The sequence below is a fragment of the Tetrao urogallus genome (assembly GCF_951394365.1).
Source record: "Tetrao urogallus genome assembly, chromosome: 22".
Taxonomy (NCBI): domain Eukaryota; kingdom Metazoa; phylum Chordata; class Aves; order Galliformes; family Phasianidae; genus Tetrao; species Tetrao urogallus.
Genome location: NC_136835.1, coordinates 5,616,490 through 5,631,857, shown reverse-complemented (window position 1 = coordinate 5,631,857; position 15,368 = coordinate 5,616,490). Strand labels below are relative to the sequence as shown.

Genomic DNA, 15,368 nt, shown 5'->3' with positions numbered 1-15,368 from the left:
CTCTGGTATGCAGTTTAACTCTTGATCCCTTCCTCAGCAAGAGCTGAAGTCAAACACTTCCTGATCAGATTAGGTCCTTCAAAACGGAATCTAGCCAAGGAGAGCCTCTGATAGTGACTAAAGGCAGGTTGTGTGCCTTCCCCATCCTGGCAGGGTCAGCTGAGCCTTGTTCTCTTCCAGGAAAATGAGTCCCACTTAGTCCTCCTTTTAGGGTGTCAGCTGAGTGGCCTGTGCTCTGATCCCACAAGTTAAAGGCTACCTGCTACCTACCACCCCCTTGCTTTTCTCCCAGGTTGTAATGTCCAGATCACAGAAAAGCTGTTTGCAGCAGGGCTGGCAGCACGCCACTCGACTTCCTCGCATGCAATCAGCAATACTTGTTTGCTATTTGCTTGCACGTCCTGACTGTGAGCAGGTGTTACAAGCCACTATCTCTCATCTGCCGAAGCTCTGTGTGTCATCAGTTCCCTCTGAGCCATGAGTCTGTAGTGTTTGTTGCTGTAACTAACTCAAGGCTTTAGCTCAAATGGTCCCTGGTTCACTGCCACAACGGCAGTCATCACATTTGAATTTCTTTTCCTCTGTGCGATGAAGCCTGTGCATTTTGCAGACTGCATACACTCGAGCAGCAAAATGCAGAGCTGCTCCATGCAGCTGCTGCCTGCCTGCTGGCTGTCACTGCTGTGCAGGCAGGGCCCGGCCACTTGTCTGTCAGGGAAGGTCCTTATCTGAGGAGGCAGACTTTCCATCTGATACCAGACAACTGTGTACTTGTCTTTTGTTGGCTCTGTGTATTGTAAAGATACTGGCTTAATAGCTGATCCTAGTCTGGGGCTGTTCTTTGCTTCTTGATGTTTTCTTTTCTTTTCTGATTTTATTTTATTTTTTTTCAGCAGAATCTCTCTTCAGAAGAAAAATGGCTTTAGGTAGAAATAACGTTTTCCCAGATATTTCCTCCCTCAAAGGTAGATTTGTGCGTGGTTTTAAACTGGAAATCTCCAAAAGAGAACAGCTTAAAAGCACCCCGTGCATTCACAGTGGTACAGATGGTTTCCTGACTGCTTGCTACGAGGCTCAGCCCTCATCCAGGATGCACAGCACAGACTAGGAAGGCAGAAATCAATCCAGCACCCCACATATCTGTTGCCCGCCTACCACCTCATAATGCTGGGAGCTCCACATTTTCTAAACAGAGGCCTATTGGAGATGGGTCATTTTGGAACTGTTGTCTGATAGCTTGACAGTAAACCAGAGAAGCTGCAAGCTTCTGGAGCCCTACCTCTGGAAGGAAGGCCTGATCTGATTTAAGAGCTATTACCAGACAGCAATGTGTCCTTACACCGTTCTACACAGGCAAAGCTTGTATCCTGAAGAAATTCTCCATCTCTGTAAGGACAGAAGGCTGGGGTCATGCAGGAACATGCAACGTGCAGCATTAGGCAGCGTGGGCAAAAGCTCTCAGTGCTGTTTAAGGGCTGTCGCCATTGCAGCTGCTCAGGGTGAGAGGTTGCTTGCAAAATGCTTGTAGCAAAAACTGAGACTTCAGCAGGACTTACACACATATGAGGGCTGTCCTGAATTCAGGCTTAGTCAGGCTCAGTGAAACTCAAGGCTGCTCAGGAGTGTTTGGTTTTGTTACGTGATCTGAGGTCTGCGATAGAAAAGTGCTGATATCTGTAGACGCAGAGCACTGACATGACTCGTGCTAAATGGGTGAATTTCAAGCTGAGAGGGATTCTAATATTTAGCCAGTTGAACTACAACTATTGACATTTTTTGTGATGATATCACAAGCCCCTTAATATCTGATTTTCGCTTTGATTCTCGTGTGATCAGAGGATTTCAGCAGCTGTATGTTTCTAAGTTTTCAGAATTTCTGTTTCCCTCCTCAGTTGTGGAAAAAGTTTGCAAAACTAACCTCAGAAATGACTGTTGTGGGGAAGAAGGCAGAGAACAACAATTTATTATTTCTAAAAGCTCATAATTTGGATCGCGTCCTGTGAATTTGGAACACCAGAGGTTTAGCAACAGATCAGCTTTGAAAGCAAAGGCAGCATCTGCACCCCCACAGTAACCCACTGCTTCATGTGTATTACAGGTCTTCTCAGTGCTCAGTCCACAGAGGAGGCGACTCCATTGCTGCCTTTGTTTTGGAGGGCTGCTCCATTAACTCACATTAAAGTAATGTGTACTTTTAGGCTGGGAGGTTCCTCCTTCAGTTTCTGGCTTGCCAGCCATAATGGCAGCTGTGCTCTGTGTGGTTAGCTGAGCTCCATTCAAGAACATGCAGACCCTGTCAGATGCACTTGGAATAAGGAAGGACTGTGCCAAAGCCTGTATGAGCCTGGCATGCTTCATTTAGAAAACCCAAGTGCATCAACGCAAGGAAATTGATAGGCAAAACTTTTTGTCAACATTTTGAGTTTCAGCAGGGGAAAAAAAAAAGGATAACAATTTCCTGTTTTTAAGCATTTCTAGAAATGCACATTTGGTAACTCACCAGTCCTACATTTCCCACAAAATAAACAAAAAGGGTAAATACTGCATTTTTTATCCCACCACTAACACCCGTAACTCTGACCTGCACTGACTGCTTCTGCTTCATGGGTAGCCTCAAAATATAGACCCCACACAAAACCCTTTGGAAGAAGATGCTCAGAAATAACGTGCACCTCCAATGACACTCCAGATATTTTATGTACATATCTATTTTTATGGTTTTGGACCAGCAAGTGCAGACAGGAGGGCAAGAAACTACATAAAACACAGGTAAAGCTGCTTCTCAGAGTCTGTTTCCAGTGACCCCTGGGCACGGTGTAGCAGCCAGCTGCCACCTTTGCTGTTTGCAGAAGTCAGATAACCTTAATTCTTGCCCCACCCAGCAGCTAGCAAAGGAACCCACTGGTTTTGCATACGGGTTGATGGACCCCAAAGTATCTGATTCAATCTGCAATCCTGACAGGTGGCAATTTCAGACAGAGCTGGGCAGCTGGGGGGCCCTCACAGGTGCTCACCAGCTCAAAGAGAGAATGAGAGTGGGGTTACTGGTTTAGTCACAACCCTGAGCACTTGTTTTTTCTCTCCTCAGGAGGCCCTGTCGGTGGTGAGCGACGACCAGTCCCTCTTTGACTCCACATACGGCGCTGCCACTCACCTCCCCAAGGCAGACATGACAGCCTCAGGGAACCCTGACTATGGCCAGCCACACAAAATCAACCCTTTACCTCCTCAGCAGGAGTGGATTAACCAGCCAGTCCGGGTCAATGTTAAAAGAGAATATGACCACATGAATGGATCAAGGTAAGGAAAGACCCTTTCCTCTTCTGCTGAATCTTAAATAAAAGTAAAGCACGTGTTGTCCGTTTGTGCTCTGCAGTTCAACAAACCCAGTGTCCATGTAGTCGTACCCCATTACCCCTGGAAGCAGTTTCTTGTCACTCGTGGCTTGCAGATCCTTAGCACACAACTCTACCAGTCTCTCTGAACGTTGTACAGACTGGGATGTGAGACTGCCAGGACAGAGTTCATCCTACAAACACTGCTTTGATTTACGCATTTCATCACTTAGTTCAGCATCTCACAAATATGCCATGGTTCAATGGGCTTCCAAAGACAGAGTTTATACTAGTAGTGAAGCTAGTGAAAGCTGAACTAATGGGCTGCATGAGCTTCACTGGAGGGAGTTCTCATTGCATCTGCAACTAGATTTGTGCTTTGCCAGGGCAGAAGGAACAGTAGGAAATTGGAAAACTATTTGATGAAGACAAGAAGAAGAGACTGATGTATTTCATGGCAGTCTAATAGGTGTAACAAAACAAAATACGTGCGTATATTCTGCATGTGTATAAGTGACCACTTGTGAAAATGAGAGCTTAGGATTAGGTCTGAACAGAGAAGTTAGCCATCAGTAATAAATGGATTATAATATATTTAGCCATAGAAATGGGAAGCCTGCCCCATCCCACTGGTAGTTAGAGCTGGGGAAGGTGGATCATTTCCCCATTCAGCAAAGGAAATATTTTCTTATCAGCTCAGACTGTTTCTTTAAAGAACATTTATAGAAGTAAAAACACTAGGAAAAAAACGGCACCATCTTGGAGAAAGTCATGAAGACTAAAACTTCTAAGTTATTTCAGTTTTAAATATATACAATTTAAAACTAGTTCATTTTTAGAATTAGATTTTAGCACACGTTCATTTCTTATTAATTTTAATTTCAAAGTCACAAGGATCTGTAACATTTATATGATGTTAATATAGTTGAACATCTGAGGGCTTTTCTTTAACAGCCTACTTTCCTGGTTTCTGAGAACCTAGCGAGGTAAAGCTTGAAACAGAAAGCAGCCTCACAGTTTCAGACTTCTATAGTGAGATGATGGTGTTACAAACTTCAAACAGCAGTGTGTTGCTTTTCCTCATCAGTATACAGATGCTGATTTTACTATGAGATAAAGGTCTGTTTGTCTGTTCAATCATTTGTAGATCGAATTTGATGCTGCCCCAGTTGTACCTTGGTGTCACATCCGGACCTTGGAAGAACTACTGGGATTTTTGCTCAGATTACAAGCTGAAACATAGGAAAATGGGCTTTTTTTTTCCTTTTTCCTGAAAAAATCCATCCCTAGGGTGCACAGGAATTGGGATGGATTTGACCTCTCCATCCTGCGCAGAGTTAAACCAGTCATGAGAACAGAGGTGGCAGAATCAGTCTCACATGTGGCACAGGCAGCACACTCCCACAGTCATGTGAGGAAACCCTTTGTAGGACTGCATCAGTTGCTCATGCCAACAGTAGCAGACCAACTCTCACAGAGGGTTTCCTCCCTTTATTCTGCTGCTGTCTCACTCTAGCAGATTTTGGAGGGCCTAACAAGGAAGAAGTCCTGTCAAATTTGCTGAGCTACCAGAGGCAGTGAATATTTCTGCTTTTTACATCTTGCAAAAGCCTGCTCTGCATAGATTTGCATGTAGGTGTATTTATATATGTCCAGAAGTCTATGTAACATTTTCCTTGTATGTGTATTGCATGTACTTAGCAGTTAGAGAATCACAGAATCAGTCAAAAGTATTGGGCTGAGCTTCCATAGTGGTCTTTGTGCTGCAATTTCCTCTTCTGTTCAGAAAAAAAAGGAAATAATAGTGCTTTGACAGGCTGATCCATTAGCAACTGTAAGTGCTCCGATACCCCTAGAGAAAGGCTCTCCAGAAGTGTGTTTATTCTGGGCAAAAAGGAAATCCTTTTTTATGGGTTTACTTGAACCTACAAGATTTTTAGGCAGAAACTCAGTGTCCTCAGTCACTCTAAGAAGGGGGTAACGACTTCCAACCTGTTGGAAAAAAAGAAAGGACTGTTTTGCATGTCAGAAGTCAGCACTGAAATAACTTCCATCCTTGCCTTTTCATAACTTGTTAGCACAGGAGCTCCAACCAATCCAAGACACGAGAACATTCATCTGATGTATCCATCCTCTCTCACCATCCATGGCTAAAGATTTGTCCTTCCCTCTCATGTCCATCACAGTTCATTTTTTCAGGTCAGGCTGCGCCTGTCGCTTCTTCCTCTGCCCCATCAGCTGCCTGGCAAAACTGACACCATCTGAGCAGCACAAACTGATCTCACTACCGATTAACTCGAACAGACTGAATAACAAAGCCTCTTCCCCCTTCCTCCCTCTCTCTCTCCCTGTCTTTCTCTCCCTTGTTTTTCAAATACAGTCTCTTACCGAGTTCCAGCTGCCTCGTTAGAGAGAGTAGCTTTTTTGTGTTTCACCTGGACTTGAAGCACAAGCATTTTCTCCTCGTTGAGAGAATGGTTTGTGTACTCTAGGGAGTGATAGAGCCGTAGGAAACCTGACAGTGGAGAGAGCTGGGTGACCGTAAGGGGCAGCGTGCAGCTTTTCTCCTTTACCTTAGTGCTCAGAAGCAGGTCTGATGGCTGAGATATGATGTGATGGGCTGCTTTGGTGGGAGAAGGGCTCTTTGAAGAACCTCTCCCAGTCCATTGTGCAGAGCCATTCCTTCCAGTGCTAAACAAAGTGGCAGCTCTGCCCAGGTGTCTACTCCACATCACGTGTAGGAAGGATTTCCCAGATAGCTGCATCCCATTGTGTATGTGGGACGTTCAGGTGGTTGCAGGAATCTGTGCCTTAGATGAGATGATGGGACTTGTGCATTATTGCAAGATTCAGAGGTAGAAATATGGTGAGTTTGAGTATGAGCAGAGCTGGATGCAGCTCACACCATCAGTCTGTCCTTGCCTTCTTGCACAGCTCCTTGCTCAGCCCTTGCTCTGACCTGTTACACAGCAGAAATAGAGATCCAGCCTTTCCTTCAGTTTACAAAAAGGTGTTGTGTAAACCTTTCTTTTCTCTTTGCATTTTTTCAGGGACTGGGAATTTGGCTTGTGTTCTTTACTCTCTGCTGGATTTGTGTCTTCTGTTTATTCAGTTTATAGCCCACCAGAGGAAAGCTCTGTCTTCTACGACGTGCATTTACAGCTCCAAATATACCACACCTGGGTTGCCATTAGGGCCTTTGGTTGCCTTTTCAATATAAAGGCATTTTTATATACATTTTTTAAAAGGATGAGAATCTTTTGCATTTTAAAATCTGAAGAATAAAGGAAAAGGCTGGGTAAAGTTTAATCTAATTTACAGTCAGTGTTAATAACAGATTTTTCCATATCATTTACAGCAATTCCAAAAGCAAAGAGTGAACCAAACAACAGATGCTACAAATTCAGCCACTGCATATCTGCATTTGATGCTACAAAATTTGTATGATCTGCCCATAAAAAATAATATTCACATGTTCTGGATGCCTGCGTAGATGCGGATGAACTCTCCTATGTAATTCCAACTGATGTTATGAATTTTGCCTAGCTAAAATGCTGCTGTCAGTGCTTTGAAACCGCTTTGAAAGCCTTCTCCTGCTTCAGAATACTAAAATGGTGTTAAGGTTCAGGGATCTCAGAACATTTTTATGCCACTATAATTTTCTCAAAGCAAAACAAAGAGGCCATCAGTGATGTCTTTAGGAATAAAAATGCCTGTAAATAGCATGTGAGCCCTCTAGTGGGATTCATGGTGCTGTTCCAGTCCCCAGCCAGAGCAGCAGCCCATGCAAATACCTTCTGCTTGTCTTGTACCTGTGAGTTGTAAATACAGACACGTTAGAGCTGCATGAGCCTCTGTGTTTTCCCCACACAATTTGAGTTTTATCAATCGTACATTTCTTTCCATCCTTTCTACAGCCATCTCTTCTTTCTGCAGGCTTCTAGAGCCTCTTTTCCAATGTGAGCCTCCTCTTCAGGCATTCCTTGCTTTGGGCGTGTAAATGTGAGGCACTGTTGAAGCTGAGGTTCAAGGAACTTTGCTTCTGCCCTGAGAGCTCTGTTCCTTGCCTGTGAAAGGAATCAGAAGCAGAATCATGATGTATTTGTTCCTACTTCCTTCACTGAACAAAAATAAAATTTAATTTCACGTTTAAAGTTGAGATGATCAAATGAGGACTTACACATGTAAGTGGCATGCTTAATTAAGAGGGAAAAAAAAAGATTTGAAGAGGAGAGGAATGGAAGGATAGGAATAAAAGGATAAAGAGAAGAAGGAAATGTCCCACTGATCACAGCTGAGTCAGTTTCAGAAATCGTTAAAACCCCTTATTTTGCTCCTTCAAATGAAAGCCAAAGGTGATTCCTAGACAGAGGCCCTGGGACAGTAATTGCTTTATTTCCAAGTATCTGGAACACAAACTGAAGCAGTACAGAGCAGTTATTAGTCAATGCCAGGCTGGCTGCTTGTCCGTTTTGGCCAGTCTAGCACACACTTTCCCAAAACACCAAGCTCTTGGCATCCCCAGAGACTGCTACTGGAGCTGCTGGAATGAAGAGTCTTTGGGCTGACAGTGGGAATGAGCACTGCTTCGTATTCCTTGGACTCAGTCACTGCCATAGTGAATACACTCAGGAGATTTTGTGAAAGCGGCCTGTATCCCTTTACACTGGGAGATTACAACATTTTCTGCTCCAAACCTGAGCAACTGCAGCATGTGTAGCCACTTGAAAGCCTGGAGTAGGGATAATCTGTGAATACTTGAGGATTAATCAGGCATCTGAAATCTCACAAACCATTTCAAATAATGAGGAAATTTTTCTATAAATCTAAGTCTGCTTGTGAGTAATGCATGAAGTAAGAAAGGAGTGTATTCCAATGAATACCCCATTCATGGCTCACGGCTGCCTGTTCTCATTTGATACTGTAGTTATTCCCATACTGAATTCTTCTTTGTACTGCCCACACTTACACGTACCCTCTGCTGGGACGCTGCTGAGTGCCTCCTGTTAGGGCAGGCTGGGCTGTGCAGTGAGGCACCTCCAGAAGCTGTGGGCACTGGTCAGACTAATAGCATTCATTTGGTCTCATTTGGATTTAGTAGGAAATGCTGCACTGCAAAGGACACAAAAGTAAGGATGTTCCTGCTTGCTGCTGTTAAAGTGCTTTTCTTAAGAGAAGGGCAGTTTGATCTGCCTAATAAAGTTTTGGTAATGCCATCCCCAGTTAAGTTTGCTTTCTTCTATCTGGGGTTAGTTGTGGACCCAGCCATCAAAATTTGTTCAAAAGGAAGGGAGGCATCTGTACATCCACATGGACACAGCCCTGAAGGTGCACGGGTGCATTTAACATTTCTCACAGGATGAGTGGAGTGGTCTTTTCCTGCACTGTGCTGCTGGGGTAAGCCAGTTGTTGGTCCCTTAGTCCCTACAACTTTTTTTGAGCTCTCTGCCCTGGATACTTGGTTTGTCTGGTTTTGGCTGCTGAGACATACAGAGCAAGCAAAGGATCCGCAGGGCCCTGGCTGCCAAGCCAAGAGAGATGGCTGCGTCTACAAAGTGAAAAATGATCACAGAATTGCTGAGGAAATCTTACAGTGCTGGGGTTATTTTTGCTCCTTTGCTGTCAGCCATGTGAATGTGCACAGTACACAGCAGAGAGAGTGAAGACAGCCCAGGTCCCTGCAGTCTGTTCATGTGTGTCATTTGATGCCACCAGAAAACCTGTGCACTCCTACATAGATCAGCCTTCTGGAAGATAGACTTATCTGACAGACTGGATGTATCCTATCGCTTTGTATGGATATGGGATTTGTAACCATCCCAGTATAAATATTGCACGTGTAAAACCAAAGGGGTTATGTCTGGGGAAATTCAACTAGAGGTGGTGGGGGGAGCAGGAGCCCCCTGGAAGGATGGCGGGCAGCAGGGAGCTGTGCCAGCACTGCTAGCACATGGCAGCGATGCTCGCTGCTTCGCCGAGTCTTCTCAGGACAGCCTGTACCTCAGGAAAGAATAAGAGTCTTTGTGCTGCTTCAGGGCTTTTTCTCTGCCAGTACAGGCAGCGTTTAACACCTGACACAGGGAATTTCAACAGAAAGTTAGGAACGATTGCATTCCCTGTGAAAACCCCGGTGTCCCTGCAGTTGCTCAGACTCTCCTCTGACTGCCACGGGGACATTAAACCTTCAGCAGTTTGCCTCTCCGAAGGCGGATTTTGGTTCCCTGCCTGGAAAAACAGTAGGCGAAATAGTAAAGCCTTAAATTCGAACATGTGTAAGTTATACATCTTATTTCCATTTTGAAGCAACATTCCCTCAGCAAGACATGAGGAAAAAATTACCATCTGCCTTGGAATATCTCGGTGGAGCATTTATCTCCCAGCCGTGATAACTGAATTTCAGTAATTTCTTCCCCCAGCCCCCCCGTCATTCAGATTAAGAAACAAATTTGTTTAGTGTCCAAACTTGGAAGTCTTGCCAACTGAACTCAGAGTGTGGGATTTGGTGCACTGTCATAGTTCTTACCCTTCAGCAAATGGTTTCCTCCCAAGCCTCTTTCCTCCTGGCAGGGAGGAAGGACGGCTGTGCAGTGAAAGCAGCGGGCTGAGCTGCACTGGATACAGGCTCTGTGCTTGCTTTGTAGAGCCTGCACACTAAGACACTCTTGTAAAGATGAGGGCGATAGTCCTGCCCTTCCCTGGTACATTCTTTAGGGCTGGGATGTTCTGCGTGCATGTGGCTGGCTGCAGACTGGTATTTTAAGTGACCTCTAGAGCTAAAAGCATGAGTTACAACTGCAGCTGGAGGAAAACAAAGTCTGTGCTCCCTATCTGTGGTTTGTAGGCCATAATTCTCCCAAAGCAGGACAGAGAAAGCCTGCTGCTTCCCAAGGCTCTCCGTGTAGTCCTGGCCTTTATACAGTGCCACCTGAGTTGCTAAACGTTCCCTTCTCGACGCTCCATCACCTCAGAAGTAAAACTGAGGCCAGAGCCTTTTTCACACACGGTTTCTGTGGTCTGAAAGCCTTGACTCATGCCTAAGGCACCTAAGATTTCTAGATTTCCTATCCAAGCAGGAGACAAGCCTGGGACTGTTTAGGTGCTGAGAGCAGACAAGATCAGTTACATTCAGCTGCACATAAACACGTCTCTTTAGATACCACATTGTAGTATTCTCCTGCGACTACCCTGTCATTTTAGGATGGGTATTTTGTGTCCTTTCTTAACAAAATGGAGGGGCATGTTTCTGTATTTTGGATTTACTCTGCAGAAAAGCTCTAGGTCACGAGGTGAAGCTCGCCGCCTTTCCGTTGATTCATGGGCTCACCTCTAGCAGAGCACAGTGTGCAGAGCTGTTTGTAACACAGGACTGGAGCAAAAAGTCCAACAAGGGCTCCTAGGGGCATAAAGCTGGAGGACTGCTAAAATGCAGCTAAGGATGCAGGAAGAGTGCAAGGAATGGCTGGAACTAGGACCTGGAGTCACTTACACATACTCATTTTTATCCCATACATGAACTTTGGTATTTCAGAGATTTCACACGTGATCTTACAGCTGCCATTGCCTTTGTCTGGTAGTCACTCTTTCTTGCACTCATTTCCTTATCAAAGATCCCTTCTGTGAGGCTTGTGATTCACAGAGCACCTTCTGACATTTACGCGGCCAGCCAGCAATGGCCTCTCCCACATCTACAGAAATGCCCCTCACTTTTTCCTTCCAGTATATTTGCCATTTCTGTAATTCAAATCTCCTTCTGCTACAGCAGGGATGAAAGGTGCATAATAATGACAAGTCATCTGTTTCCTTTCACGTTTCAGGGAGTCCCCTGTAGACTGTAGTGTGAACAAATGCAGCAAGCTCGTCGGAGCAGGCACAGAGTCCAACCCAATGAGTTACAGCACCTACATGGATGAGAAGAACGGGCCTCCTCCCAACATGACCACCAATGAGAGGAGAGTCATTGTCCCAGCAGGTACCACCACCATCAAACTCCTCGGGTGATATTTGGACTGTTTTAAATATCCATCTGAACAGATACGGCTTGTTTGTCTATGAGGAGTTCTCTTGCTCACAAACTATGTGAAAAATAAGGAAAAAAATCAGGGTTTACAGCTAGTGAAAGTTTCCAGTGTACGTTCCACCTTGAATCAGAATAGGAAGTGGGCTATTAGTGCTAATTTTTCCTCTTATTTATTTGTTTGTTTATTCATTTACTTTCCTCCTGGGAATGAAGTGTTGTTGTGATGCACTGAACCAAACCTTGCAGTGCGCTCGAGCAGAACCTGCAGTGCTTCAAGGGATATGCATGGTGCAGTCAAGAAGTGCAGTTTACAAGCAAGAGTAGGCACAGAGTGCACCAAAACTAAAACTCCTGTGATGCTCTGCAGCATCCAGATGCGCTGTCATGTCGTGTTGATTGAAAATGAGCTATTATGTTTTCATTCTTTTGTTGTTAGTAGAAAACTAGAAAAACTATTCTCAGAAACTACATTAACCTTCCAAAAAATAGTACAGGAAAACATTCCTGTCGAGCTCTGTTTGTATTTGACATCCATGTCTGCTGTCTGAAATTGGCAGCATGCATTAAATGCATTTGGGTAGTCGAGGATGAAAGCTGGTGTGGCAGGCAACCTGGGAAGACTGAACCTGAAAGAACAGGGAGTCCTTCCTCTGGAAAGTTTACAAACAGCGTAGATATAAACAAGTTAGCTGGGGAACTTTACAGCAAGGGAAATATTATAAGTCAAGCCATGGCCTGATTTACATACCAAAACTTCCACGGATTTCATGAGCAGGGTCTGGCTTTTCACACGGCGTGTCAAGGGTTGTAGAATCACGGAATCATTGTGTCTGATTCAAGCAGTTCAATTGCTGGCAGAAAGAAATGTACTCGTGGAATTTAGCTCTGTTTTCTGATCGTGGCTTCACCACAAACAGATGACAATTCCCAAGCATTTGTTTGCCATTTGGGATGAAAAGAAAAAGCTTGAACTGAATGTAGTGAAGGGAAGCCAATAAAAGATTGACAGCAAGTCTCAAAGTACTGCTTAAGTCCTGGTAAAGATCTGCTTAGGCAGGCTGGTAAAAGTAACTGGTGTCAGGATCAGATGCTTTCAGCACCAGCATTGCCCGGAGGGGCTTCAGCTGATACCATCTAAGGCATTATGAGGGATGATAAAGCTGTTCAAGATGGAACGTTTAGCCTGCTCTCTACCATGCTATCCATTCCTATTGAAAAATGATCCAATGTGGCCCAAAGTTTAGTGCTGTTGAAATGTGGGAAATGGCTGTTAGTGACCTCGGTGGAAGGGGAAAAAAATCTCTTCATTGAAGGAAAGTGTAGAAAGATTTTTTTCCCCTTGTGAGCATCCACAAATTGAAATCTTGAGGTACCTGTGAAGTAGCAGTGATTAACCAGACTCTGGAAGACAATAATGACCATCACCCCTCACCAGCCCAAGCACACGTAGCTCACAGTTTGGGACCAAGGCATTATTTTACCACTGAAGTGTGGCAGACTCTTGCCTCTCTGTGAAGCTTGAGTTGTCACCTGTGTAATGCCTACATATTTCTGACCCATTTTTCTCTACTACCCTGGGACCTGAGGCATTTGGGCTTTACTGTACAGGAAGGTACCAGCTTTGACAGCCAGATCAAACTTCTCCAAAATTTGGGCTTGATTGCACAATCCTCCCTAGCTGCAATGGAACATGAATTTGCGGCTTAGGTTTCCAAATGACATACATGGGGAGAAATAGCACAGGAAACATCTGAAATGGTAGATATGCTCTGAAAGTGACTCTGTAAAAATGGTATCATGGCCCAAACTCGTGGTAGGACTTTCTGATCTACTGCTCCCTTCGAAATTCAAAGGACAATTTCTTTTTTTAACTACTGATGCAGCAAACCATCACCATGGGGTCTGAAACTCCAGCCGGGTTCAATCTCTCTCTTACGTCATCACCAGCAATAAAGATTCCACAGCTGGAGCTTTGCTGACAGTTGATAATGATGCATGAGGCACTATGAAATCCACATTGCCATCCAATAGCTGTGTTGGTTTTACAGAGCTAGCGGAGGTAGAACTGTGCTCTTGTCAGCGGGGTGAACAAATATGACTCAGAGATGCTTGGAAAGCTGTTTTGTTGAAGCAATAATTTTTGTGTCTTTGCTGACCAGAAAATGCCACTACCTTCAGACTTTAAAATGCCATCTGTTGAGACTTTGCAATGCACTTGCAGAGGATGGTGTGACTTAAAAGGCACTGATGTAACTAAATAATACTGCAGAACTGAAGCTGTGAAAAGTATGCACTTTCAAAGGGACAGGCTTGCTTTTGGAACCCTTTTTTGCAGAGAGAGAAAGACCACAGTCGAATTCCACTAAGATTGTTCCCAAGCAGTTTATGTATAAGATTAAGGCAGGTGGAAAACCATCAAGTGAGCTTACCCTGCCACGGAGCCAGTGCAATCAATGTGTGGGGCTTGTGCCCCTTTTACAGCACCATGCTTGCTCATCCAGGCAAAACGCATTGACATCAATAAATTAAATCCACTTGGTTGTGGAAACAATGGTTAATGCTTTGACTGGCTTACACTAAATGCTAGAGGCCTGAGGCTCCCATTTAATATCAACCTCCTTTGTGCTTTTCTGGCAGATCCCACTCTATGGACCCAGGACCACGTGCGCCAGTGGCTGGAGTGGGCCATAAAAGAGTATGGATTAATGGAGATTGACACCACCTTCTTCCAGAATATGGATGGCAAAGAGCTCTGCAAAATGAACAAGGACGACTTCCTCCGAACCACCTCCCTCTACAACACAGAAGTTCTGTTGTCTCACCTCAGTTACCTCAGGGAAAGTAAGTACTGCCCTGACTCATCTTAGCCCTGCTGTGACATGCTGATAAAGCTACACATGAGTATTGAAGTTCTAATGCTCTTCTTGCAGACAAATAGCTGCAAGGATAAGGGAAAAAAGAGTAGAGAAAGTCGAGCAGCAAAAGCAAACAAGGAAGAGAGGAATAAAAGTTGGGTTGGAAAGCTAATGATAACCCAGATGGAGTTAGTGCAGATAAAGGATATCAGGGAGGTGAAGAACTGAGCAGAACTCTGAAGATTAGATAATCTTACAGATAACAAAAACATCTGTGACTATATGATAAAAACACAGCAATTTTCTGAGGAGATTAAAGCAAACATGAACTGATGTATCACCAGCAAACTGTTCTGTAACTTGCATGGTTTCTGAAAGTCTCCTCTTCACCTACAGAGTGGAAACATTCCCTTTCTTCACAAAGGTGTGCTGAAGATAACTGTGTTATGATGAGACCAGAGAACAGGAGCTCATGCAGTTTTCATAGTGTATAGCTATTTGAGGACTAAAAAATCAGAGGAAAGTGACATAAAGCACGGTGGGAGGGCAGGCAGAGAAAATAAAAGTCGGGTTTTTTCCACTGGGAAATCAAATTGTGATGTAAAGGCAGCTGAAGATCTCTCCATCTGGCCATTTAAATAAAGCTCCAAGACAACATTTATTTAGGGTGTTTTCTTCAAGCTATTCATCACTGGTCTCTCCCTGCCTCTGCTAAAATCAGTGGGAGTTTTACAGATTACAGTGGGACAGGAGTCAGATCACAGACGGGTGCCTCTGTAAGCCCCACCTTTATTTTGTTTGAGAAGCTGAGCCAACAAAATGATTCACTACAAATAAGCAAATTGTTGGATCTGAGACGTTTTTGTCCCTTGTGACTTAACAATAAAAAAATTTCCCATCCAGATTTCATCCCATTTCATCAGCAAAGAGCTGCTAGTTCATGGAACGCTTCAAGATTACTGCAGAGGCAAATAGCTTTCTAACTAAGGTTTGCCTTCAAAATTACACGTTCTAATGGGAAATCTTAAGGCTGCTTTGTGAAGCCAGTGTTGCTCTGAACAAACCTGCTGACTTTGGCTGGGCAAAGCAGACACTGCGGAACCGGAAATGATTGTAAATTCCCACAAGATAAATACTCAAGTGAGACCCTTGCTTTTGAAC

At 44.2% G+C, this 15,368-nt stretch overlaps 1 protein-coding gene across 1 annotated transcript in view; it reads left to right on the top strand.

The window, feature by feature from the left end:
- Positions 1-15,368, top strand: part of FLI1 (Fli-1 proto-oncogene, ETS transcription factor) — a gene marked incomplete at both ends in the record, with an annotated part of 77,518 nt that overhangs the window by 41,640 nt on the left and 20,510 nt on the right. Inside the window, 3 exons of the mRNA XM_079545726.1 lie at positions 3,089-3,300; positions 11,150-11,304; positions 13,990-14,193. Coding sequence (XP_079401852.1) covers positions 3,089-3,300; positions 11,150-11,304; positions 13,990-14,193 — 571 coding nt within the window. The remainder of the gene's footprint in view (positions 1-3,088; positions 3,301-11,149; positions 11,305-13,989; positions 14,194-15,368) is intronic.